The sequence below is a fragment of the Microcebus murinus genome, chromosome 5, assembly GCF_040939455.1.
Source record: "Microcebus murinus isolate Inina chromosome 5, M.murinus_Inina_mat1.0, whole genome shotgun sequence".
NCBI lineage: Eukaryota > Metazoa > Chordata > Mammalia > Primates > Cheirogaleidae > Microcebus > Microcebus murinus.
The window spans coordinates 80,954,394-80,981,673 of record NC_134108.1 but is presented as its reverse complement, the minus strand read 5'-3'; the positions used below and the strand labels follow the sequence as shown (position 1 = coordinate 80,981,673).

The following is a 27,280-nucleotide window of genomic DNA, read 5'->3' as shown; positions in this document are numbered from 1 at the left end:
ACATACATATCTCTACTTAACATGGTCAGTCTTTGCTATAGCTTTTTTAACATATAGAAGTCAATGATAATGGTTTTAATATCCTTGCCTATTAATTCTATCATCAGTGTAATCTTGGGGATAGTTTTAGTTGATTAACTTTTCTCCTCTTTATACATCATATTTGCCCTTTTTTATGACTGGCAATTTTTATTGGATGCTAGATATTGTCAATTTTGCTTGTTCAGATATTTTTGTATTTTTATAAGTATGCTTGACTTTTTTTCTTGGATGCAGTTACTTGTAAATAATATGTCTTTTTTCAGATATTGCTTTTAAGCTTTATTAGGTGAGACTAGAGCAGTGTTTACTCTGGAATTAATCTATCTTAATTAGTGAGCCAAAAATTCTTCTAAATACCACATCTGATGATCCATCATTGATGAGGTTTTCAAGTTTGGCTTATGGGGCACTGTTTTGTACTGTTTCTGAGCTTTAAGGTGGTTTCCTCTAATTGTTTTGGATGGGTCTCCGCCTGCCTTCCACAGTTTCCTCACGCACGTGCACTAGTCAGTACTAAGTTGAATACTCCAGGGTGACCTTTCACAGATCTAAGGAGTTTTTTCTGTGCATCTCTCTCTTCTCTTGTACTCTGCTTTGTAAAATCCAGTGACCTTGGTCTCTGTGGACTCCAGATCATCTCAAGTCAGAGAGACCACTGGGCTGGGTTTGTCTTCCCTGTGCCATGGCCTGCATGCTTTCCCTGGACAGTAGTAAGCTGAGTTCCTTGTAGGGCTCTCAGATAGTTTATTTTCCAACTCTTGATTTCTAGTCTCTTCAGGAATGTCGTTTTATATATTTTGTTTGGATTTTAAGTTTTTGTAGGCAGTTGGGCAAATTTAGTGTCTGTTCCTCCATATTTTGGCTAGAAAATGGAACTCAGTATAATATTTTAGTAGAAAAAAGACATGAAAAGAAAATTTCTTTTAAACCTTTTGTTTCTTCTTATTGAAACTTACATTTTTCCTGGGCTCATTGAAGAGAATATTTATATTTAAATTTATTTATAACATCTGTCCTCATGTAATTTTACAGTTACTAACACAATATAGGAGAAAATGACAGAACTGTTGATGTTGCTACCACTCTTCTGTTCCAATGAAAGCTTGGCACTTCCAGTTAAATGATGCAGAATAACTTAATCCACTGCATTAATCCTCCCCATTTTCTAAAGGCCAAATCAACTTACGGAGGATATCTCTTATGCTGTGCTGTGTTCTTCATATACAAATTTGTTGTTACTTTGCTGACTGCTGATATCACAGATTTTTTTTTTCAAGTCAAATGAAAACATTTGGTTATATTCTGCAGCATGTTATTTAAATCGTCCATGTTTTAAATATTCTGTTTCTTACTGTTGAAAACATCTGTTTATATAATTATAGTTTGCTGTTCTCAAATTGGTACAGAATTTGTCTCAGTCTTTGCATTTATTTTTGCTAAAAATGCAAACAAGGCTAATATATTCCACAGTGGTATTTGTTAAAATCTTGATATATTGATATTTCATAGTTTTATTACTCATCTCAAAGACATTAAATTGATTTAGACAAGAATCTTAGTAGTTGGACTCTACAGCTAATTTAGAATGTCATTTTAGCTAATAGTTTCTGCTTTTTTAAAAAAGACTTTTAAAACAGCAGTTCTAATATATGGAGATATTAATTATTTAAGTTAATTTTTCACTTCAAACTGAAATTGCTATTGAGCAGGCATCTAAAGACAAATATCTATTAATAGCTTGTTTTTCTCTTTGTCTTGCTCCACTGGAATGTAGAGTTTATGATGGCAGGGACTCTTATCTATTTTATTTCCCTGCTGGATACCTAGAAAGTTCTTGGCACATACTAAGCATTTAGCATATTCCTGTTAATAGTGAGTCACTAAATTAATGAACAATTAAGCTTCTAAGTCATTTCTGCTTATCCAGATCTCATCCATCTTTCCAGGTCCAGTTCAAAGTTATACTGCATTCATGAAGGTGTTTTTGAATGAAATTGTCACCAACTCCTTCAGCTTGTTGTGCTCTTTTCCTCCTTTGAACTCCTTTTACATCAGTTGAAAAGAGAATTTTCTAACAGATATAACTGCATACCATTGGAGTAGGCTGCAAGAAGGGAACATTCTATTACTTGAAATGTTTAAGGAGTGATAGGGTGGCTTTGTCAATAAAAGGGGAGTTGACAGGTACAATGTTCTTAGTTTGTGCTAGGTGCTTATATACTTCATGCCCTTTAATTTCAAGGGACCCTACAAGGTATAGGTGAACTCTCTCTATTTCTTATTGGTGGAAACTTAGGTTTAGAGAAGCCATATAATTTGTCTACAGTTCCATATCTTAAGTGTCTGATTCAAACCCAGGTCTGTCTTTGTAGAAGAGCTATTATGTTGCCATCAGTGGGTAATTACTTTATGAGCTTAAGGTCCATTACTATTGTATGAAGTATGGTAGTTTGGCATTTCTACTAAGGAATGAAGGCTTGAGCAGGGCAGCATGATGGTGGTTAGGAAGAGAAGAAAAATTTTGGAAATTGGGATAATTAGAAACACCAAAGAGAAGGAGAGGCAACAAATTTTATCATTCTTTTCTTGTATTGACCTTGTGATGTGTTAAGATTTTGACAACCAAGTTGGTTGCTACTATTTTAATTTTTTAAATAAATATTTATTGTTGGAGTTTATTGCTCTGGTTTTTGTTTTTATATGATTTAAATGATATTACTTAAAAATTGAAATGAAAAAATCCTTTACCTATTAAGATAGTCTCCAGGGGGCGATAGTTATCATATTTAATTAGGATATATATTAATTAGTTATTACTTGTCAAGAGATTACCATGTATCAGAAACTATGTTTTATGTGCCTTATCTCATTTAATATTTTTTAAAGCAATTATTGTCAAGTTTCTATTTCCAGCACCATTTCACAGATAGGAAACTAAAGCTTATCAAAGGTATCCCACTCATATAACAATGAAGTAGCAAAGTCTAAAACTTACTTTGTCTCTGAGATACATTGAGAAAAAAGCATTTTATGTGATGCCTTGGTACACTTGTGCAGGCATACATGCATATGACTGAAAGAAATGTTTTTTGGATAATATTAACTTTTACTATAATGTTGCATACTGTTTTGTACTGTTGATATTTACCTCAGAATATATACGACATATAATGGGTCATTATCTGCAATTTGAAAAACTTTGCTTTTGACAGCTATATTTGCTTCCTGACTTTGTACAATAGCAGCCCACTTTTGGCTTCCATTCTTGTGCCTGCTTTATTATAACTACCTACTTGTATTCTGTGAAAAGAAATTTAAAAATTAAGTCTTGTGGTAAAAATATGTTCATTTCCTCCAATTGGATTTTTTAAGTTAAAACCAGTAAAATAATATTTTTAGTGAAAATTATGAAATTTTTGTGAAATTATGAAAATTTAGTGAAAATTAGTGAAATTTTTTTAGTGAAATTTTTTTTTTTTTTTTTTTTGAGACAGAGTCTCACTTTGTTGTCCAGGCTAGAGTGAGTGCCCTGGCGTCAGCCTAGCTCACAGCAACCTCAAACTCCTGGGCTTGAGTGATCCTTCTGCCTCAGCCTCCCGAGTAGCTGGGACTACAGGCATGCGCCACCATGCCCGGCTAATTTTTTATATATATATCAGTTGGCCAATTAATTTCTTTCTATTTATAGTAGAGACGGGGTCTCGCTCTTGCTCAGGCTGGTTTTGAACTCCTGACCTTGAGCAATCTGCCCGCCTCGGCCTCCCAAGAGCTAGGATTACAGGCGTGAGCCACAGCGCCCGGCCTGTGAAAATTTTTTTTAAGTGAAAATCATGTTTATTTATAATGCAGTTTTTGAACTTGCCTTTCCTCATGGTTTCATGTGGATCAGTCATATCATATTAAACTGTTGTTTAGAGATACTTTTATCTGACTGCTCAGTGGATGATCTGGTAAACTACTGTAGGATCCATTAACTAGAGGTTAAAGAGTTAAAGTGGGTTCATATTTTTGGTTAAGTTCGATTGGAAGTTTTTCCTCTCTGCTTTTCTGTACACTTTGAAATATTATATTTTCATAATAAAGAAATTTTAGAAATTGTGTAACCCTATTTGTGTTTAATAAATGCCTTTAAACAATGGAAAAATATTTTAAACTTTTGTCGTGCCACAAGATGGCGCTCGCTAGTAATCAAAATTAAAATGCCCGTACCATTTTCTGAATTATTTTATGTTAAAGATATTAATTAGAATGTTGGCAGGAAAGTATAATTAAATAATGGGATCTAGAATTCATGAATGAAAGAAAAAGTAGAATAAATAAGATGCTAATGTATAGCCCTAGGGTATATTATTAAATAAACCAGTGTTTAATATAGTTTCTGGAATTTAATCATTAGGCATTAGAATAATACTAGGATAAAATTTAGGATTAGGAATCTAGCTATTTTGTATTTGCCAAATATATTTGTCATTCATTATTGTTCTGGAGTTTCCTATGATCTTACCAGTAGTTTTTATCTGCTGCTACTTTTGACATTAGTGGTTTCTTTTGTTACGAGTTAGTTTTGATAGTATAGGGTAAGTTTAATTAATGATTCCAATTATGATGTACTGGAATTTGGATTTGTGGGATTTTGTTATTCTCATCACGTAAACATGGAACATTTAGGCTTGATTTCAGTTTAATACAATGAAAAAACTTCACCTCTGGATGCCTTCAGTTGTAGCCGTTCTGTAGAATTTTCATGAACTATCTATGGCAAAGATTGTGATTATTTCAATAACAAAGGGTGTTGAACTTAAATTAGTAATTCTAAATAAAAATTTTATGTTATTATTAAAACTTTTTTTTAAGTTAAAGGAATGATAGACAAAATTGATTGTGTTGAAGTTAGCTTTGATAGCTATTAATATTAAGAGTATGGTCTTAATTTGCCTCTTACTGTTGCTTTGGTTAAAAGATAACAAAACACTTATTTTTAACAGCAGACTATTTTGGCATATAAAAAAGCTTAAGAATAGACATCTCAAACCTAACATTAAAGATGTATTGAATAATGCATTTTAAAAATTTACTTTTTATTATATATATTAATATTTAAGGTGAATAATATGTTTCTATATATTTATACATAATGAAATGACTTCTACAGTCAAATTAACATCCGTCAACTTCCATGATTGCCTTTTTTGTGGTAGGAACACCTAAAATAGACTTTTTCCAAATTTTTAGTATATAATATGGTATTATTAATTATAGTCCTCATGATGTATTTATTAAATACATTCTATCTCCAGACTTAGCCACCCTACATAACTGCAAGTGTGTACGTTTGACCTATTTCTCCCTATTTCTCGTCCTTCCCTGCCCTTGGTAAACACCATTCTACTCTCTGTTTATATTTATTTAATTTTCCCCCCTAAATACCACATGTAAGTGAAATTACACAGTATTTTTTTATGTCAGGCTTTTTTCACTTAGCATAGTGTCCTTTAGATTTATCTCTGTTATCTCAAATGGCAGTAACTCCGTTTTACTCCCAAAGACTGAATAATATTTTATTGTATACATATATTGCAATTTCTTTATCCATACATGTATCAGTGGACACACACTTAGATTGTTTCCGTATCTTGACTGTTGTGAAAAAGGCTGCAGTGAACATGGAAGTTCAAAGTGCTGATTTTATTTTCTTTGGGTATATATCCAACCATGGGATCGCTGGGTCATCTGGTGGTTCTATTTTTAATTTTTTGAAGATCTTCCATACTATTTTCCATAATAGCTATACCAATTTACATTCCTACCAACAGTGTATAAGGGTTCCTTTTCTCTACATCTTCACTAACACTTGCTATCTTTTGTCTTTTTGATAATAGCCATCTTAACAGATAACAGCCATCTTATCACATAGTGGTTTCGATTTGCATTTCAATGAGTGTTGAGTACCTTTTTATATATATTTGTGTATTCTTTGGAAAGATGTCTATTCAGGTCCTATGACCATTTTTAAATCAGGGTTTATTTTTGTTTTTGCTAGTGAGTTAAGTGAATTTTTAAAATACATTGTAGATACTAACTTCTTATTTCATGTATATTGAGAATATTTTTCCCATTCCATAAGGCTTTTTCATTTGTTGATTGTTTCCTTTGTTGTGCAGAAGTGTTTTAGTTTGATGTAGTCCCACTTGTTTATATTTGCTTTTGTGGCCAGAGATTTTGGTATGATATCCAGGAAATCATGGCCATTATCAAGTTTTTCTTCTATGTTTTCTTCTAGGAGTTTTTTAAGTTTCAGTCTTTGAGTTGATTTGTGTTGTGGTGTAAGATAAGAGTTAATTTTCATTTTTTTGCAAGTGGATATTCCAGTTTTCACAGCACCATTTATTGAAGGGACTGTTCTTTCCCCATTGTGTTTTGGTGGGCTTCTCAGAAATTAGTAGACCTTATGCTTGCATTTATTTCTAGGCTCTCTATTCTGTTCCATTGGTCTATTTTTATGCCCACAGCATATTGTTTTGATTACTGTAGCTTTGTAATATAATTTGAAATCAAGAAATGTGATGCCTCTAACTTTTTCTTTCTCAATATTGTTTTTGCTACTCAGGATCTGTTGTGGTTTCATATAAATTTTAGAATTGTTTTTTCTGTTTCTGTGAAAAATGCCATTGGAATAGCATTGAATCTGTATATTGTTTTAGGTAGTATGGACATTTTAACAATATAATTCTTACAATCCACAAACACAGGATATCTTTATGTTTATTTGTGTCTTCAATTTTTTTTATCAGTGTTTTATAGCTTTCAGAGCACACATCTTTCATTCCCTGCTTAAGTTTATTCCTAACTATAGTCATGCAATACTTAATGATAGAAATATGTTCTGAGAAGTGTGTTGTTAGGTGGTTTCATCGTTGTGTGGACATCATAGAGTATACTTACACAAACCTAAATGGTACAGCCTAATACACATCTAGGTTATCATAGCCTACTGCTCCTAGGCTACAAACCTGTGCAGCATGTTACTGTAGATATTTTAATACAATGGTAAGTGTTTGTATAGAAAATACATAGAAAAGGGACAATAAAAATACAGCATAAGAGAGAAAAAATGGTACACTTGTATGGAGCATTTACTATGAATGGAACTTACAAGACTGGAAGTTACTCTAGGTGAATCAGTCATTGAGTAGTGAGTGAATGTGAAGGCTTAGGACATTGTTGTATACTACTGTAGACTTTATAAACACTGTACAATTAGGCTATGCTAAATTTATAAATATTTTTTTTCCTTAATAAACTTAGGCTACCATAACTTTATTTGATAAAACTTTTTATTTTCATTTTGACTCTTGTAATAACATTTAATTTAAAAAACACATTATACATCTGTACTAAAATACTTTATTTATATCCTTATTGTATAAGCTTTTTTTCTATTATATTTTAATTTTTTTTTTTTTTTTTTACTTTTTAAATTTTTTTTGTTGAAAACTAAAACACAAACACATGTATTAGCTTAGGCCTGCACAGGATCAGGATCATCATTATCATTGTCTTCCACATCTCCCTGGAAGGTCTTCAGGGGCAATAACACACATGGAGTTGTCATTGTCTATGATAACAATGCCTTCTTCTAGAATACCCCCTGGAGGACCTGTTTGAGGCTGTTTTACAGTTACCTTACTTTTTTTTTTTTTTGCGCTCCCCTCCCCGCCCCAGTTACCTTATTTTTTATAAGTAGAAGGAGTGCTCTCCAAAATAGCAATAAAAAGTATAGTGTAGTAAATACACAAAGCAGTAACACAGCCATTTATTACCAAATATTATTGAACATAATTGTATTTGTTATACTTTTGTATGACTGGCAGTGCAGTAGGTTCCTTTACAACAACATCACTGGAAACACATCAGTAATGTGTAGTGCTATGACATTACAATGGTTATGATGTCAGTAGGTGATAGGAATTTTTCAACTCCATGATAATCTTATGGGACAGTCATCATCTATGTGTACTGTCATTGACTGAAACATCACTGTGCAGCACATGACTGTATTTTATTCTTTTTGATGCTATGGTAAATGGGATTATTTTCTTGATTTCTTTTTCAGGTAGATCACTACTGGTGTTAAGACATACAGTTGATTTTATATTCTGGTACTTTACTGAATTCATTTATTAGTTCTAACAGTTTTTTGTTTTTTTTAAATGGAGTCTTTAGAGTTTTCTACGTATAGGATCATGTCATGTACAAACGGGAATAACTTTACCTCTTCCTTTCTGATTTGGACACCTTTTATTTCTTTTTCTTGTCTGATTTTGTTAGTATTTCCAGTCTTCCCTCCCTCCTTCCCTCTGTCTCACTTGCTTTTCCCTCTCTCATCCTTTCCTTTCCTCCTCCCTGTTACCTCCCTTGATGCATATATATATATTATATAATATACACACACATATATTTATTTATATTAGTATTTTTATTATTATTTAGAGACAGGGTCTGGCTCTGTTGCCCATACTGTGGTACAGTGGTACAATCATAGATCAGTGCAGCCTCGAACTCCTGGGCTCAAGCAATCCTCCTGCCTCAACCTCCTGAGTAGCTAGGGCTATAGGCACTTGCTACCATGCCCCGTTTTATTTATTTTTTGTAGAGATGGGGTCTCACTGTATTGCGCAGGCTGGTCTTGAAGTCCTGGGCTCAAATGATCCTCCTGCCTCAGCCTCCCGAGTAGTTGGGACTACAGGTATGTGCCTCCATGCCTAGCTAATTCTACATGCCTGGCTAATTTTTTTTTCCTTCCCTTTTCTTTTCTTTTTTTTTTGGGTGTGTATCATGATTGACCCTGGACAATATTTTGATATAGGTAGTTTCTCTTTGGAATCTTGTTGCTACTTTGGTGTATGTCCCTTTCCCTAGGCGTGCACTACTTATAATGCTTCCTTAATTACCTTTTATTTCTCAGTTGATTTCGCTGTCCTTTTGTCTTCTGTTCCCTTTGAGCAAAATTCTGTATCCTTTGCAATTTCTCTTTCCAGCAAATAAACCAAACCCAATTCATTTCTTACTGCCTCTAATCTTGGGTATTATGAGGAAAGAAATAAAGTGAACTTAATAATAATGTGGGAAGGATTGATACTTCCAGAGAAGTGAAAAAATTATTTGCATCTTTATATTATTTAGCCTCAACAGTAAGTGACATGGCATTTTAAAAAGTTGACAAAGTACAGTAAAACCAGTCAGTTGGTATTGAGGGAATTGTGTTTACTAATAGATTGATAGAATTACCACAGTAGAAGCCACAAAGTATTCACAGTTGCATTTGGAAATCTGCCTGTGTGATGGTCTTAGTTCACTCTTTCTTGCTTTGTAGCATTTTTTCTTTATGTTTTGAGCCTAAGTTTCTCAATCTCTAAAATGAGGTGGTGATATTATCTACCTCACATGTTTGTTAGGATTAAACTAGACAGTGGTATCTGGAAATATGATGAATGATGTGTTTACATATTCAGTAAGATGATGATTTCCTCTAAAAATACTCTCCTAGCAGTTTTTGTTAACAGTAATTTAGATGGTTCATGGTCTTAGATATCATTTGTAAGCTAGACTGCTTAAATTTTTTTTTTTTTTATTTCGGCATATTATGGGGGTACAGATTTTAAGGTTTCAATAAATGCCCATTTCCCCCCCTCCCCCCACAAGTCTGAGTCTCCAGCATGACCGTTCCCCAGATGGTGCATATCTCACTCATTATACATGTATATACTCGCTCCCCTCCCCCCTGCCCAGTACCCTATCACTGCAGTACCTATGTGACCACTTAGGTGCTGTTCAGTTAATACCAATTTGCTGGTGAGTATATGTGGTGCTTGTTTTTCCATTCTTGGGAAACTTCACTTAATAGTATGGGTTCCACCTCTAACCAGGAAAATATAAGATGTGCTATATCACCATTGTTTCTTAGAGCTGAATAGTACTCCATGGTATACATATACCACATTTTATTAATCCATTCTTGGATTGATGGACACTTGGGCTGTTTCCACAGCCTTGCAATTATGAATTGTGCTGCTATAAACATTGGAGTGCAGGTGTCTTTTTTGTAGAGTGTCATTGGATCATTTGGGTAGATGCTCAGCAATGGGATTGCTGGATCAAATGGTAGATTCACTTGTATCACTTTAAGGTATCTCCATATTGCTTTTCACAGAGGTTGAACTAATTTGCAGTCCCACCAGCAGTGTAGGAGCATAGAATTTTTTTATTTCCTTCTTGATTTCTTCATTTATGAAGTAATCATTTAGTAGGAGGTTGTTTAATTTCCACATTTTTTGTGTAGAAATGTGAGTTTCTGTTAGGGTTGATTTCTACTTTTATTCCACTGTGATCTGAGAAGGTACATGGTATGATTTCTATTTTTTTAAATTTCTTGAGATTTACTTTGTGTACTAGGATATGGTCAATCTTAGAGAATGTCCCATGAGCTGATGAGAAGAACCTATATTCAGTGGATTTTGGGTAGAATGTCCTGTAGATGTCAGTCAGACCCAGTTGTTCCAAGGTTTTGTTTAAGTCCATTATTTCTTTATTAATTTTCTGTTTGGAGGATCTGTTTAGTGCCGTCAGTGGGGTGTTGAAATCTCCAGTGATTATGGAGTTGCTATTAATCCATTTGCTTAGATCCAGTAAGGTTTGCTTTATGAAATTGAGTGCACCTAAGTTGGGTGCATATATATTTAAAATTGTTATCTCTTCTTGTTGAAGTGTGCCCTTCACCATTATATAATGACCCTCTTTGTCTTTCACTACTTTTGTTGGTTTAAAAACTAAATCATCTGAAATTAGAACTGCCACACCAGCCTTCTTTTGGCTTCCACTTGCCTGGAATACTGATCTCCACCCTTTTACTTTTAGTCTATATGCATCTTTGCAGGTTAGATGTTTCCTGAAGACAGCATATACTTGGCCTGTATTTTCTTATCCATTCAGCCAGCCTATGTCTCTTGAGTGGAGAGTTTTAGCCATTCACATTTATTGAGAGAACTGATAGGTAAGGTAGATTAGTGTTCATTCTGTTGGGTTGGATGTTGTTGCTTTGATTTCTCTCTTGAGCCATTATATTATCTGGCCTTTAATCTTTTGGTTTTGGTTGTTTTTATATTCATGAGTTTTTATTTTTTTATTTTTATTTTTTTTGAGACAGAGTCTCGCTTGTTGCCCAGGCTAGAGTGAGTGCCGTGGCGTCAGCCTAGCTCACAGCAACCTCAAACTCCTGGGCTCAAGCAATCCTCCTGCCTCAGCCTCCCGAGTAGCTGGAACTACAGGCATGCGCCACCATGCCCGGCTAATTATATATATATATATATATATATATATATATTAGTTGGCCAATTAATTTCTTTCTATTTATAGTAGAGACGGAGTCTTGCTCTTGCTCAGGCTGGTTTCGAACTCCTGACCTGGAGCAATCCGCCTGCCTCAGCCTCCCAGAGTGCTAGGATTACAGACGTGAGCCACTGCGCCCGGCTTTGTGAGTTTTTATTATGGTGTTCCGGGCGTAACACTGTTTTGAGTACTTCTTGAAGGGCTGGTCGTGTCTTGGTGAATTCTCTGAGACTTTGCTTGTCTGAGAATGTCTTTATTTCTTCTTCATATATGAGGCTTAGTTTTGCAGGGAATAAGATTCTAGGGTGGGCATTGTTTTGTTTCAGAAGAGTGAGAATGGGGCCCCAGTCTCTCCTTGCTTGTAAAGTCTCATCAGAGAAGTCTGGTGTTATTCAAATTGGCTTTCCCTTGTATGTCACTTGCTTCTTTCGTCTTACAGCTCTTAGAAGGGCCTCTTTAGTTGATATTTTGGTCAGTCTGATGACTGCATGTTGTGACGTCTTCCTGTTTGCATTGAATCTCCCAGGGGTCCTCTGAGCTTCTTGAACTTGTATATTGAGATTTTGAGCAAGGCCTGGGAAATTTTCCTCTATTATATCTTAAAATAGCTTGTCCAACCCTTGGGTGTTGTCCTCTTCCCCTTCTGGTATCCCTATGACCCTCACATTAGGTTTCTTCACATAATCCCACATCTCTTGTAGGCTTTGCTCTTTTCTCTTGTTTCTCTGCTCTATCTCTGTGATGGTTTTATTTAGTTGGAGGGTGTTATCTTCAATCTCTGAGATTCTTTCTTCTGTTTGATCTACCCTGTTCTTGAGACTTTCCACTGTATTTTGTAGTTCCCTGAATTGATTCTTCATTTCCAGGAGTTCGGTTAAACTTTTCTTCATTGTGTCTATTTCTTTAGTGAACTTTTGTTCTAGGTCCTGGAGGCTTTTGATGGTTTCTTTGTGTTGGTTATTGAGTTGTTGTTGCAGTTCCGTGAGTGTTCTTATGATCCACATACGAAATTCCTCTTCTGTCATTTTGCTTGCCTGATTTGGGTTGGTGTCCGTTTCTAGGGGGCTGGTGCTCCTCTTTGGGGGTGTGTTTTCCATTTGGTTCTTCATATTTCCTGAGTTCTTTCGCTGATTTCTTCCCATGTCGATCAGTTGTTGTTTCTTTCCTTTAGGTTTCTGTTTGGGTATTCACATGCCTTGTTTAGTTTCTGAGCCGTTAGGTGGTGTCTGTGGGTGAAATTCGACCACTCCCTGTATAATGAGTCAGTGGGGTGCCGTCCCTGTCACTAGGTGGCACTTGCTTGGAGGAACAGGCTATGCTGTTGTTTTTGTGTCCTGTTATCAGCTCTTGTTCTGGGCGAAGCTGGGTTGGGTAAGCCTGCCCTCAGGCACCACCAATGCCGTTAGCAGGGGTCAAAGTTTTGTTCTCTGTTTCCAGGAAAAGCTGTCAGGGCGGGGCTGGAATGGTCCCGCTCAGCCAGAAAGTCTGCTTGTGGGGGTGGGGCTGTCTGAGACCCGCAGTCTGGAGTGGGCCTCGCTTCTTTCCACCCTCCCCAACTCCGCAGCTACTCCTGGCCCTCTGCCAGCAGGCCAGACCACATGCCACCAGGCCTCCCCAGATTGTGATGCCAGCAGGGAGGTTCCCTGCGCAGGAACGCCACCTGGGCTGGGCGCATGGCTTCCCTTTGCGGGGAGGGTTGCCCTCTAGGATGCTGATCTGCCCCTGAAGGCACACACACCTCAGCAGGCTGTTCACAAATATCCCTTCTGTGCCCCGTGCAATGCTAGACCTCGGTGCAGGGGATCTGGTCTGCAGGTCCGACCTCTGGGTCCCAGAGTTCAAACTGTATCTCCACCAGGGAGAGGAGTTCCGGTCCCAATTCACCCACAGGGAGCCCAAGCTGTGTCTGTGTCTCTCAGCCTCTGAGTTGGCACCCTTCTCCTGGGGACACCGTGTCAGCAGCACCTGGGAGGGCTGGCAGATAGGGAGCTCACAGTCTGAGTTCCCCTTAGTCAGCTATAGGGTCCCAAAAGGGAAGGTCCTGTTCCCTGGAGGTGCCTCCGGCTGGTGGCTGTATTGTCTTTCTGGGCAGCCGTGGGTAGGGTCGGTGGAGGGGAGGAGGAGGCAGTATGGCACCTGCTGCACGTCTCGGGTCTGTGCCCCGAGGGATTTGGGAGTCTGGTGCTGCGTCTGCTACAGGCTCACCGCTATGTGGTGGCGGCCGTCTCTGGGCTGGTGTCCGCAGGTCTCTCCACCCGCTGGGGAGCCCACCAGCAGTCCCAAATGCAGGGGAGGGGAAAGGTGATTTATCCACCTACCCTTCCCGCTGGTCTCCGGGCTGCTCTGGTGGTCTCAGCTTCCAGTTTTCCTCCACAACCTCCTCCCGTGGAGTCTCCCGGGGTCTCAGGTACCCCTCCTTCCGGCCCTCATCTGCTGTATGCTAGCTTTCTTGCTTCTTTTTTCTAATTTCTGCTAGAATCTGTCTTTTCTGCAGAGACACTCTTTCTGGCGGTGTTTCTCGTCCGCCATCTTGATCCTCCTCCTTAAATTTTTATACCAGACTTGTGCTTGGTACTGAATATAATGGAGCTCTATCAAATAAAGTACCTATTCTTGAAGAGATCACTGTTTTCTCAGAAAAGGCAGCTAAAACAATTAACTATAAATCATTGTAATAAATGTTATTTAAAAAGTGTTGTTAGGGTATTGGAGAAGGCTTTAGAGAAGAACTAAGTCTTGAAATTACTGCTAGTAGTTAGTGTTAAGTTTTCTATTCCTCATTGTATTTTATTTTCTATTTATAAAAAATACTTAAGGAAGCTTTTCTGGTTGGTAGTCTACCATGATAATCAGAAATTTAAGAGAAATTTTTTCTCAGAAGATCATATAGTTGTATTTCTCAAATGGTGTGAAAGCTACAAGGCAAGTATATTGAGATCAGTAAAATTCCTGTTAGTTTTTTAGATACATAATATTTTTTATGTTATTTAGACTTACAATGATTTTTCATTCACTCAACCTAATTTTTCCACTTTCTGTAGGGTTTTTGTACCTTAGAACCGTCTTTCATTTCTGTCTGAAAATTAGTAGTCACATGATACTATACAAATTTTTGGTGCATATATATCAAAACTTAAATTAGTATTTAAGTAAAAAACCTTAGCAGCAATCAGGTACTGCAGTGTTATATTTTTTTGGCCATTTTTACAAGATAGCTGAAACTGTTCAACATGGGAGAGGGTACATTTTAAGGAGAACATACCTTGTCCTTGTACTTTGTTCTGACTTTACCTGCTGTATCTGAATCTTCTTATTTTATGTTATGTTATTTCATTTATTTTTATTTATTGAGTTTTTGAGATGAGTCTCCTTCCGTTACACAGGCTGGAGTGCAATGGCGCTGTTATAACTTACTCTAACCTCGAACTCCTGGGCAAGTGATCCTCCTGGTTCATCCTCCCAATAGCTGGGACTACAGGTGTATACCACCATGCCAGGCTAATTTTAAAATTTTTTGGAGAGATGGGTCTTGCTGTGTTGCTCAGGCCAGTCTCAAACTCCTGGCCTCAACAATCCTCTCTGCTTGGCCTTGCTCCTTACCTGGGATTACAGGCATGAGCCACCTCACATGGCCAGATCTATCTTTCAGTAACACATCAAGTGCCACTGGCTTTACAAAGCCTGCACTAATATCACTGGCCATCCTTCATCTTTTCTTCTTCTGTGTCCCATGATTATTTGTACTTACTACTATAACCATCATCTGATTAACTAGAGTTCAAGCTCCATGAAGGCAGGATTTGTATTTTATCTTCTTCATTTAATACTTTGGTTAAAATGCATAATTGATGATTTAAATTAAATTTAGAAAACTCAGATTTGATAAAGTATTTTATTATTCTTTAACCCCTCTTAGAATTTGAGCTCTGAAATCAGGATTATTGAACCTCTGGTGTGTTCTTTGCTGCTACCAACATTCAAATATAATTCACATTGAATTAGGTAGATTACAGGTTTAGCTGCTATAACAGAAAGACCCAAAAATATTGTGGCTCAAATAGGATAGAAGATATTTTCTCCTTCATATTAGTCTGGAGATGAAGTTTCTAGTGTGGATAGAATAACTCTGTCATCTTCAACATGAGGTTTTTGTATGTGGATCCAGGGTAGCAGGTTCATCTCCTAGCAAATGGAAAAGGGGAAGAGGCCAGGGGAACACAGGCCTGATTCAGGTAGTGGCAAAACACCTAATTTCTGCACATTTTCCATTGGCCAGAACTTGGTCCTGTGGCCACACTTTGCTACAGGAGAGGTTGAGAAGTGTAGGTTGAGAAGTATAGAAGCATGGGTAGCCATATTTCTAGCTAAAACTCAGAACCTTCATTACTAAAAGGAAGAATGGCTACAGTGATATTAAAGGTAGAAATTTTTGCCATAGTTTTTGGTTTTATTTCTGTTTTTAAAAATCATAGATAGGTTGCTCCAGGAATCAAAGAACTTGAGTATTTGACTAAATCATCAGATCTTACAGATTTTTTATTATATAGCCCGTGTTCCCTTACTATGGGTGATGCAGAAGGCCATATAGTGCCTTCCCAAAGAGAAATTTACCATGTACTCTAAGAGAGAGGACTAACTACAAATTAAAAAACAAACAAACAGGTACCTATTGTGGCATATTGTGTGCAACAAAGTGTCATGAGCTATAGACATTTATAGGAAAGGTGAAACGAGGGATGATGTCATAAAAGAAATGCTTTAAGAAGATAGGCCTTGAGTATGAGTTAGGATTTGTATGGTCACAAGCAGAACATTCTAGGAAAGGAAATGGTGTGCAGGAAAATGCCAACACAGGATAATTGAGTGGTATTCAGGGGAAAGCAATTAGTCTGTTCTTATTGGCTCCTGGAGTATTTAAGATGGAGTTGTGCAAAATAAAGTAAGTTTAAGAAGGATTAAAATCAAGATGCTCAGGAAAGCAATACGGAAGAAAATAGAAAACTGTTTAAGATTTGGAGACTAACATGGTGTAAAAGTTTAATCTGGTAATGGAATTCAGAATGGTGAATTCGCTCCCTCCCTCCCTCTTAACCTACTAATGGAATTCAGAGTGGATGAATTTCCTCCCTTTCACTCTGCCTAATCTCTGTGAAGTTTCCTGTGATATCTCAGTTACCTCAGTTACCACATCCAGATATTCTTTTTTAGACCCATTCCTCTTGATTTCTCATCTGACATTGTTGAACACCTATTCTTTAAAATTTCCTCCTTCTCTGATTTTGTACAGGTTTTCATTTTCTCCCTAAGACTTAGGATTCTGCTTTTCCCCCCTCTTTTTAAAACCATAATCAATGTAAAGAAGGTGATTATATGTATATCTCTAGTTTGAACATTAGTATTGTGCTCTAATTGCCCGCTGGACATTTTCATCTCAGTGTGTGTCACTGTCATTTAATGTATTCAGCAGATCTACAAGGGTTTCTAGCTCTACAAGTACCTTTATGCTTTAAATCCCAGGTGTAGAATTTGTAGAAATTTTGGTCACTACCTCCTCCTTTGTCACTGTATTTTCTATCACTAAGTCTTGTCAGTTCTTCGTGGTGATTCATACATTTTTCATTTCCAATCTTTTTGCCCCCACATTTATTGAACTATTAAAATGGTGGGTATATGAAAACAAATCAGGAAGTATGCTGAACATTTGCCAAGAACACACTAGAACCCTGCTATTCAAAATGTGGTCTGTGGATGGCAGCATGGGCATTGCTGGGAACTTGCTAGGAACGCAGAATCTGAGGTGCCATTGTGGGGGCAACAGAATTGGAGTGCATTTTCATAATATCCCTAGGTGATGCACATGCACATTAGAGTTTGAGAAGCACTGGTCTAGAACTCACTGTGCATTTCTCTAACTTTTCTTAGTTTGAGATTTAACTGTTAATATAATTAAACCCTCCAGCTATTTATCTGTTTGTAACTCTTTACCTTAGATTTTTGTGTAAGCTTCAAAACCGATTGCTGTGTTATAAATTGTTATAAGTGTTAGAAATGATGAGACTAGGTGGAGAGTTACTGCAGGAGGCAGCTCTATCTGGAGTAGTCATAAATGTCCCAGATGTATGCCTGTCAGTTTATGTCATTCTCAAATTTAAAGGCAGGATATTTTGAGATAAGTTGTATATAAATACTTTACCTTCTGTGTAATTAAGGAATTTGGAGGGGAGCATATGTTTAGTTTTACCATATTTTAACTACTGGCTTTAATGTTGTTTTGTAGCATAACTGTCACCCTTAGATGAAAAGTATGTACATAAAATAGAAGCCTGCATTTTAAAACTTTATTTTCATTGACATATATATTTTTTTCATAATCAAGTAATTTATAGAAGTCTGTTAGGTGTAAGCTTATGAATATTTGACATAATTTCCAAATATTACTTTCATTTTTCCATTTTTAATCATACAAACTATGTGAAAATACTTATAAGAAAATTTAAAATTATCATGAGAGAATACATTCAAAAGCATGGAGAATAGTATAGCTAAGGCTTGTATTTTCATATACATATGTGAGTTTTTCAACAGTGTTTTCCAGAATTTTTTGACCATGACCCAAAGAACTAACATTGTATAGCACATCTCATGCATATTATGTGTTACTAAAACAAACGTTTGTATTCTTACTACCGACTCAGGAAGTTGATTTTAACTAGTGTTCTCTAAGCTACATGTATTTTTCCCTGATCATATCCACTTTCCTCACCATTAGTTGCCTGTCTCAGTTTCATAACATGTGTGGATACTTTTAATTAATATGCAGTATGCTATTATTTAATATATTTTTCAACTTCAGTAAGTGGTTTCATACTATATGTATTCATCTGTAACCTTTCTTAATCTCAGTGTTATATCTGAAATTTAGCCATGTTGACACAAGGCTTTTTGAAGCAGACCATGTTATTTCTCATCCTTGCCAATACTTAGTACTAATGGACTTAAAATTTTTCCCCCCAATATGTTGAGTGCAAAATGGCAGTTACTGTAGTTTTAAAGGGCATTTCCATAATTACCAGTGAGATTGTGTATGTTTTCGTGTTTATTGGTCATATATTTCTTATGTAAATTACCTGTTTATATATCTTTTGCCCTTTTTTCTTTTGGGTTGCTTGTCTCTTATTTCCACATTTTTTTTTAAATGCCTTTGATTTTTATTGTTAATTTTTAAAGCAATATCTCATATAATATATTTAATAAAGTAATTACTTTTTATTATGGGATATTACTACTCCTGGTTCAAATATGCTGAGTAAATGGTTCACATAAATTAGTTTTAACCCTTTGCACTTGGATGTCGAGTGTGGATAATGTTGAGTGGATGATGAGAAAAAAGCAAGCGAGTGCAAAGGGTTAAAAATCTTAGGCAGATTTGGGGGAAAGTTTCTAGGAAAGCAAAAGAAGTAAAATCATTAAGGTTCTTGAGGGTTGCCAAGACATGTCTTTTTAGCAAGCTGCTGCCAATACCATTTGAAAATTTGTATGTGTGATTTTTATATTCTTCCATTATAATTGTATAAGAACCAAAATATTTCTAATATGTTGTCTTGGTGCTTATTTTAGTTTTTAATACTTGCTTTTTTGTGTTTGTTTGTTTCTTCTTCTTAATTAGGTCCCCGATGGGCTTCCTGGAATATTGGTGTGTTTATTTGCATCAGATGTGCTGGAATTCATAGAAATCTTGGGGTTCATATATCCAGGGTAAAATCAGTCAACCTAGATCAATGGACACCAGAACAGATACAGGTAAACATTACCTTACCAAGATATTATTAACATATTTAAAATTATTTAAAAATATGTAACCCTTCTTGCATCTAAGGACTAACAATGAATAATAGTACTGTATATTGAAATGGCATATGCCACATATAAAATTTGAATGTTATTTGAATTGTCAATTTACAGATGTTTATTTCTTTTTGGGTCTACAATAAAGTAAGTTTTTATCTGTTTTATGTGAAATGTTGCTTTTGAATTATTTAAAAAATACCCTTTCTTTTGCTAATACAAATTGCCAGTATAATTCCATAGTTTGTTTAATTTTCTTGTCAGTAGAGGGAGCCTGAGTAAAGATAAAGAAAAAAAAACCCACCTCAGCCTAAAAACTGACTTGAAGGATTTCTGTTCTGTACAGAGGTGTTCTTGGTTTTCAGACAGGGGCTAGTAGCTGGAAGACAAGCCCAATGAGCAAATATTCTTATGACTGATCTAGACTTGTTTATATTTGTAGTTTTAAGGGTTTGCCATTTTTTTCTGGTATGACATTCCTAAATTTTCAAAATCTTACTTTCTAATCCTTCAGGCTGGCTGCTAATGTAAAAATGATTTACTTCTACTGGTTTTATTTTATAATTCACAGTGAAATTCTACTTTTTCTTATGCCCTTTTGAAATTACTTTTAATCAGTGTGAAGTGCTGAATACATAAACATATGTGGTTGAAACTCAGTGATATGCATACATACCTCAGAATCAGAAAAAAACAACCCCCAAATTTGCATGGTTTGGTGAGGTAAGGGTAGAAAGAATAGAATCGAGATCTTCAGGCTATAAAGTCAAGCATAATTTATTTAGTTCCATCTTAAATTAGTTTTTGAGCTTTTTGCTGGCTAGGGCATAAAAGGAAATATCCTTTCTGTATTTTCAGGATCCTTGAAGAGAAAACATACTAGTTACATCAAAGAAGCAGAGCTTTTCCAACACTTCATATGAGGCAGTGTTCTTAATATCTCTGTAGCAAATGTGGTAACAGATGTCTTAATGTTGCACGTTTTTCTCAAAAAAGAATGAGGTGTAGCTTGACAATATAATTTGGTATTTATAATGAGTTTGGAGATACAAAACACTCAAGACTAAAGTGTCTTACCTTTTATATCATTCATTTCAAGCTAAGGATAAAACATGGAATCCCTTAACAATTCAGTTGTTCAGAAATACTATTTTTCTCAACTTAGTTGTTAAAAGGAGTTGAATAGCAGGTTATTTGAGATGGATAACTGTATAGCTTAGAGCAGAACTTTCCAGTCAGAGAGCTGTAGTTCACTGGTTTTCTTTGGAATAGGTTATAGGTAAATGGAAAGATATTGGATTATTAAAAATATAAGAATTTTAAAAGTAATTATTAAATATTTAAAATTGTATTTGAATATTGTTTGGTTCACCTGTCAGCTTCTTAGATAAGAATTATTATTTTACTGTGCAAAACTTTATGATTAGTACTTGTCACCAGAGAATGCTCTTTCTGGCTCTCCCACATTCCACAGACCTCCTCTTCCAGGTGTGCCATGGTGAGAAATAAGGTTAGGATGTACCCAGAAATCAAATGAGTAGACAAAGTTTCACATTAAAAAAAAATAGGGAGGCCTAATCACATAGATGGGCCATCCAGTATTTTTGTGATAGGCCCTCTGAGTTCTTGCAAACAAAGCCAGAGTTGTTTACAAATTGTCCTGCAACATAAACGTGTAATTGGTGAAACCCTCAAATTCCAAACTGTAGAGCATAATCTTTATTTAAGCCTAGAAAAATTCAAGGCAACTGATTCTAGAGAGGAAGTAGAACAAAGTGATTAAGAAGTTTATCTCTAGAGGTAGACTGCAAATAGACCTGTGTGATACTTAACCTCGGGGTGCCTCAGTTTCTCTGTTTGTGAAATGAGAAATAGTAATATTGCCTCCTTTTATAGGTTGCTGGAAGGATCAAATAAATTGAGTTAATTTAGGATAGTACCTGGCACATTTTAAACACTCAGTAAATGCTAGCTTGTTAGTGGTAGTATTAGTTTATTTATTCATTATGTAAAACCCTCAGTATAGCAATAGCCTCCTAGTTAGTATTAATATATTGTGATGAATTGGTTGCTAAATGTACTACTCAGTAAAGAAACAAATTGATCCATTGTATGGTATTATTAAGTATAAGTGAATTTCTTTTTGAGAATATTTACCAAAAATAATTATTTCATTTTTAGTAGTATTGGATGTTAAGGCATTTGGAGATGAATAATTAGTTAATTACAGAAGTTTTCTATTGAAGTTGCTCCTCATTCAGATTTGAGCATATCCTATTTCCTTTTGTTGTAGGTATGTTTCATATAATCTAACTTTATACCATGGCTATCTGGCTGGCTGTCTGGCTCCTCCTCTTCCTCCCCCCTCCCTCCTCCCTCCCTTCCTTCCTCCCTTGCTTTCTTCTGTTCTCTCCCTGCCTTCCATCCTAATTGAGGCATAATTACAAAAAGAACAATTCACAGATCTCAGTGCGTTTTATGAGTCTTGGCAAATGTCTATACAGTGTTACCAACACCCCACTGAAGATAGAGTATTTCTATCACCCTAGAAAGTTCCTTTATGCCAGTTTCCAGTCAAGTCCTGCAGAGGCAAATATTACATTGATTTCTAGCACTTTGGGTTAGTTTTATTATACATACATTGAAATGTCTATCTTTTAGAAGCCATTCCTGTTCACTTGGACCCTTAATTCAAATAGGAAAAGTGATGATCATAATGTGTTGTAATATTCCATGTTTACATATTTTATAAATAATTTGATATAAAAATGCTTTGGAGGTATTTATTTATAGAAGTAAAGGAAATGCTTTTTTACTGCACACAGTTCTACCCTATGTCTTCCCCTACCATCATCCCCAGCATTTCATGATAATCATGTTTCTAATTTTTAAAGATGATAACTTAGTTTTGGTTAGTTATATTTTTTAAAAAAAATTTTATTAGTAAATGTGGAAATGATTTCATCTCCGAGCACAGTCAAACTATTAAGTAAAAATGTTCTTTTTTGTGTATGTATGATACACAAAAAAGTTCTGTAAAATGTAACTACTAAGTTTTCTTTCAAGGTTACTTGTAAACTGATATTATATGTGCCATATTTTTATCAGGTACGTGTATGTTGTGTGTGTTCGTCAATTTTTAGGGGACCTACCATATATATAACTATGTTAGAATTGCTGGATGCTTATGTATAAAAGAAAATGACTTACTTTGATTTTTGTTAACATAGAAACAAAGTTATTCACCTTAAAAATGTTAAAATTTTTTGTTTTAACGCAGTTCATGGACGATTAAATGTCTTTGATCTTGGGTTTATTGTCTCAAATTTTTGGAAAGGAACAATTTTTTTATACTTTTATAAGTACTATAGTTTTTATCTTTTATTTGTGCTGGCTCATTAATGCTAGGTCTTGATTACTATTTTCTTCATTTTTCTCTCATTTAAGAATTCTTAATTATTCATTTTAATATATTCATTTATTTTTATTTTAATAGATTTAGAGGAGTACATTTTAGCTTTTTAAATGTCTGTAGTGAAGTTTTTCTATAAAAATTAATGTCTTATTTTTATTGTAGAGGAACATTACTTCCAAATTTTTTAGCTCACTTGAAATTTGTGCTATTGAATAAAACATCTTAATGAGATATTGACCATAATGGAAAATACATTCCATATATTTTATATTTATCTTGAAAACTTTTGACTACTTTTAATACTTTATGTATCTATAAATCTTCTAGTAACTTTCCCATATAGACTTCTTATTTAATGTTTTTTGCTAGTGTCATTTATTGATGTGGTCCTTAGTATTTTCTTAGAAACATTAAGCCTACTCAATTAAAATTTATTCATTTATTAAATATATTTTGGGGAACTTTAAATTTGAAATTGTCCATTCTCTCTGACTTATCCTTAGTGAACTTGCCTTCAACATTATAGATATTTAACTCCCTCTTCTGTATCTTTACCATTTTTACTTTAGCTGTAACTCCATTTTGGCTAGAAGGAAAGCATCTTTAAACCCACCTCTTTTCACAACCTGGTTATCATTGCAGCAAGAGATTATTCCCTTATTCTCTTCCTCTCTCTTATTTTTTGTTTATTCAACCTCTGAATATTTCTACTTTGACTAACAGCTTCTTATTCTCTTGATTTAGAGGCAAGAATGGAGGAAGTTAGTGGTTACTAGTTTCTTTGCCTGTATTTTCATTCCCAGGCTTCCTTCCTATTTTTCCACCTAATTTTAAAAAATTATATGCACTTCAAGGCATTTTGAAACTTTCTTCCTCCTTGAAATGTGTTTCCTCATTCCTTCTTTCAGAAAAAAGTCTCCCTCATATCTTTCTTTCTCTCAATATACACCTCTTGACTTGACTATTCATTTGTTTCCTTGTTAAGTCAATAAACATGTATTAAGTATTCATAATGTGCCAGCCACTGTCTTTCTAGTGACTACCTCTTATTTCTAATACTTGAATTTCTTGAGGAAGGTCTTTCCCTGCTGTTTCATTTCTTTACCTTATTTTTGCCTCTGCTAACTCATTTCTAGTCCTACCATTCCCCCTACTGGCCAAATCCAACTCTCCATCCTTCTCTTCCTTGATTTTTCTGCTTAACCACTGCCTTCTTGAAAGCTTTTTTTTTTTGTTGTTGTTGTTCTTTGTAAAAGAACAAAATTACTCCCCCACATCTTTTATTTTATTTTGTTTATTTAGTTTGTATATTTTTTATTTCTTCTTCTGCTTTTCCCTTTTACTTGGAGATTTTCTACAGTTTTGTTTTTAGCGTTTTTGTTCTTTTTGCCTTTCCCTATAGAAAAACTCATTTACTCTCATGGATTGAGCTGTAATTTTTCTGTGCAGATGGTTCTTTTCTGCCAGTAGTGACTCCCAGTAGGACAATGAATTATCCTTTTTTCAGATTGCTTATTAGAGTCCTTTGGTATTCATAGATTTGTCATGCTTAAGAAATCTTGAGTATCATTGGCATGAAATGATTGGTAATTCTCTCTAGTATGCATTTTTTTTTTTTTTTTTTTTTTTTTGAGACAGAGTCTCGCTTTGTTGTCCAGGCTAGAGTGAGTGCCATGGCGTCAGCCTAGCTCACAGCAACCTCAAACTCCTGGGCTCCAGTGATCCTTCTGCCTCAGCCTCCCGAGTAGCTGGGACTACAGGCATGCGCCACTATGCCCGGCTAATTTTTTCTATATATATCAGTTGGCCAATTAATTTCTTTCTATTTATAGTAGAGACGGGGTCTCGCTCTTGCTCAGGCTGGTTTCGAACTCCTGACCTTGAGCAATCCGCCCGCCTCGGCCTCCCAAGAGCTAGGATTACAGGCGTGAGCCACAGCGCCCGGCCCTCTAGTATGCATTTTAATTGTATGTTCTGTGAAGCTAGAGTTAGCTAGTTAGGTTGATTTCATGGCAGTAGAGTCTCAACGTGGTCTTACATTTTCTACTCATTTTTGGATATTCTGTAACTCTTATGAAGTAATTAAAAATCTTATTGCTTTATGAAAAATACCTTGCAAAGAAAGCTTGCTGTTAATGATAGAATGTTAAGAGAATGACAGAAGTTAAGAGAAAGCAATAGCTATGACCAAGGATGGATTTTGTTCCAGATAATATTATGCATTTGGATAGAATAAAAAGTTGAGTATCAGAATTAGCTATTGCTCTATTTGGCAGTATTAACCAATCCCTCCTCCTCCATATATTCCACATGGAAATAGGAAACAAGAGTATATGAAATTGTTACACTGTTTAACTGTGGGAAGTTTGGACTATAGTTATAGTTATTAATGCATAGCATTAAATGTTGAGATTGGTAGATGTCTTTATTTTAGTTGCAACTTGACAAATCTAAAATTAAAATGAGCTAGTTGTCTAGATTCCATTTCCTTAGCAAATGTCATTGTTCAGTTAATCTTTAAAATGTCTTGTATTCTGTGGTTCTTACTCCTTTCTCTCTTAGGCCTCTGTCTTCTATCGGTTCTTAATTCTCTTGTTGTTTCTGCTGCTTTCCATTCTCATTTCTCCTACCATGTCCAAGGCTTAAATTTTTGCCCTTTCTTAGACAAAAGTTTTTCTTATGGAAGCCAAAATCATGAGTTTTCACCAGTTATCATCAGTAAACTTTGCTTTATTCCGAGGCTTCAACTTGAATTCTTAATCAGGCCAAATACAGAGTGAATAGGCAAAGTAGTATTGATAGATACCTTAAATACTTCACTAACTTAAAAAAGCAACTAAAATTACAGATACTTCTTATGTTAGTGGTTATGTGCTCATGTTCAAGGGTAAAATTGAGATGTAAATGATTATAAGAGGAAAGGGATAAAAGTAGTTAAATACATTAATGAAATTTTCTGTTCTTTGACTCTCTGACAGTATATTTCAGGTACAGTTAAAATTATATTATTTAAAAGCATATTAATTTTTCAAATAAAACGACTTTCAGTTGATTGAACATTTCTGTGTGATATCTCTGCCATCTTTAAAAAATAAAAACCTAGAAATAGAACCTAGAATATTGATAGGCAGTTGGAATTTAATTTTACATAAGTCATGTGGGTTTGTGTTATTTGGAGCAGGGTCAAAGAATTTATTACTTTGATCCTTTCTGGGTTTTGTCTTAGCTGTTGGTAATTAGTAATAGATAATCAATTTGTTACCAAAAAAAATATTATGACATTAATTTTTAAGTCTCTAGATGGTGAGATAAGTTTATTATGCTTTCCACGTGTGAGTTCTGCAGAAGAAAAAGATCTATTAAATAAAATATATTATTAAAATTAATTTCACCCCTGTTTAATTTCTTTTTAATTAGGCTTGTAGAAAATTTAAAATAATATAACTGGCTCAATTATCTTTTTGTTGCACAGCAGTGGTATAGATGTATCATAGTTTTTATGTATTTGCCAGTAGCCGCTGCAGATCTCTTTTGCTTAATATTTGCATGATGTACCTTCTTCCATTCTTTTATGTTTAAGCTACCTATATCTTTAAACATAAAGTGAGTTTCTTTTATACAAGAAATTCCTACATGTGGTATACTCCTTCAACATGTAGTTTCACATTTTTTAAGTGAAGTTTTTTGAATTACGGTTTTTAATATTCTGTTTCATTATTTTTGTTTACTTCTTCAGTGACTCCTCTTACCTGTCACGTTGTCTTTGACCCTTTCCATTATTTTTCCTATTAAAATTTTTTTCCTCTTTGGGCTCTCCATTTTTCTTAGGTCATTATTTGTTATGTTTATTTTTTATCATATTTAATTTTGAAGTAATTTTACATCACATATATCTTTTAGTTTGTTCTGAATTAGTAGGTTATAGTTTTCATCTGTTTTATGCACTTATTTTTTCTATTGTGGTTTCATTGTAGAGATGTTATTCTGCTTATTCTTTTTTTATCTTACAACTTTTTATAAGATTTGACCTTGATTCTTTGTGTTGATCATTTTTGTGTAAAATTAGTTTTCTTTTACTTTTAGGAGGAAGCGACATTTAAGATAGCTTTTCTAACTTTAATTGTTTTCATATAGTGTTAAAAAAACAAAGCCACTTGTTTTTTGAGACTTTTTGCTCTGTTTCCTTCTCCCATTTTTACCTGCCCTGCTGAATTTTGACAGCTCCTGGGAGTTTTTTTTTTTCTCCTCAGTTTGGGGCCCTGTCCTGGGAGGAATACTTGGTCATCAGATATGAAAGTTCACAGAGGCTAGAATGTTCTCCCACATTCTGAACTTAACATGGACTCTTTGCATTTATTTGCTTTTGGACTGGTTAAAAATCCTTTTCAACTTCATGTACCTTTCTCAGATTGGTTCACTGTGATTTCCAGTTTGTATGTCTCTTTGACTATTTTGATGTTTTGTTCTCAGAATTGTAAGAACCTCCATTAGTTGAAGGCATCAGGCAGGTTGTTAGTGGTTATTAGTGTTGATGGTTGTTAGTGATTTGTCCCTACCTGATACCATTTTGGGGTTTGTGGAGATAGTCTGTTT

The 27,280-nt window shown here is 35.0% G+C and overlaps 1 protein-coding gene across 5 annotated transcripts in view; it reads left to right on the top strand.

Annotated features, from left to right (window-relative positions):
- Window positions 1–27,280, top strand: part of SMAP1 (small ArfGAP 1) — a 154,991-nt gene that overhangs the window by 32,624 nt on the left and 95,087 nt on the right. For all 5 annotated transcript variants that reach the window (XM_012750288.2, XM_012750289.2, XM_012750290.2 and 2 more), the window contains exon 2: window positions 19,094–19,227. In XM_012750288.2, coding sequence (XP_012605742.1) covers window positions 19,094–19,227 — 134 coding nt within the window. The remainder of the gene's footprint in view (window positions 1–19,093; window positions 19,228–27,280) is intronic.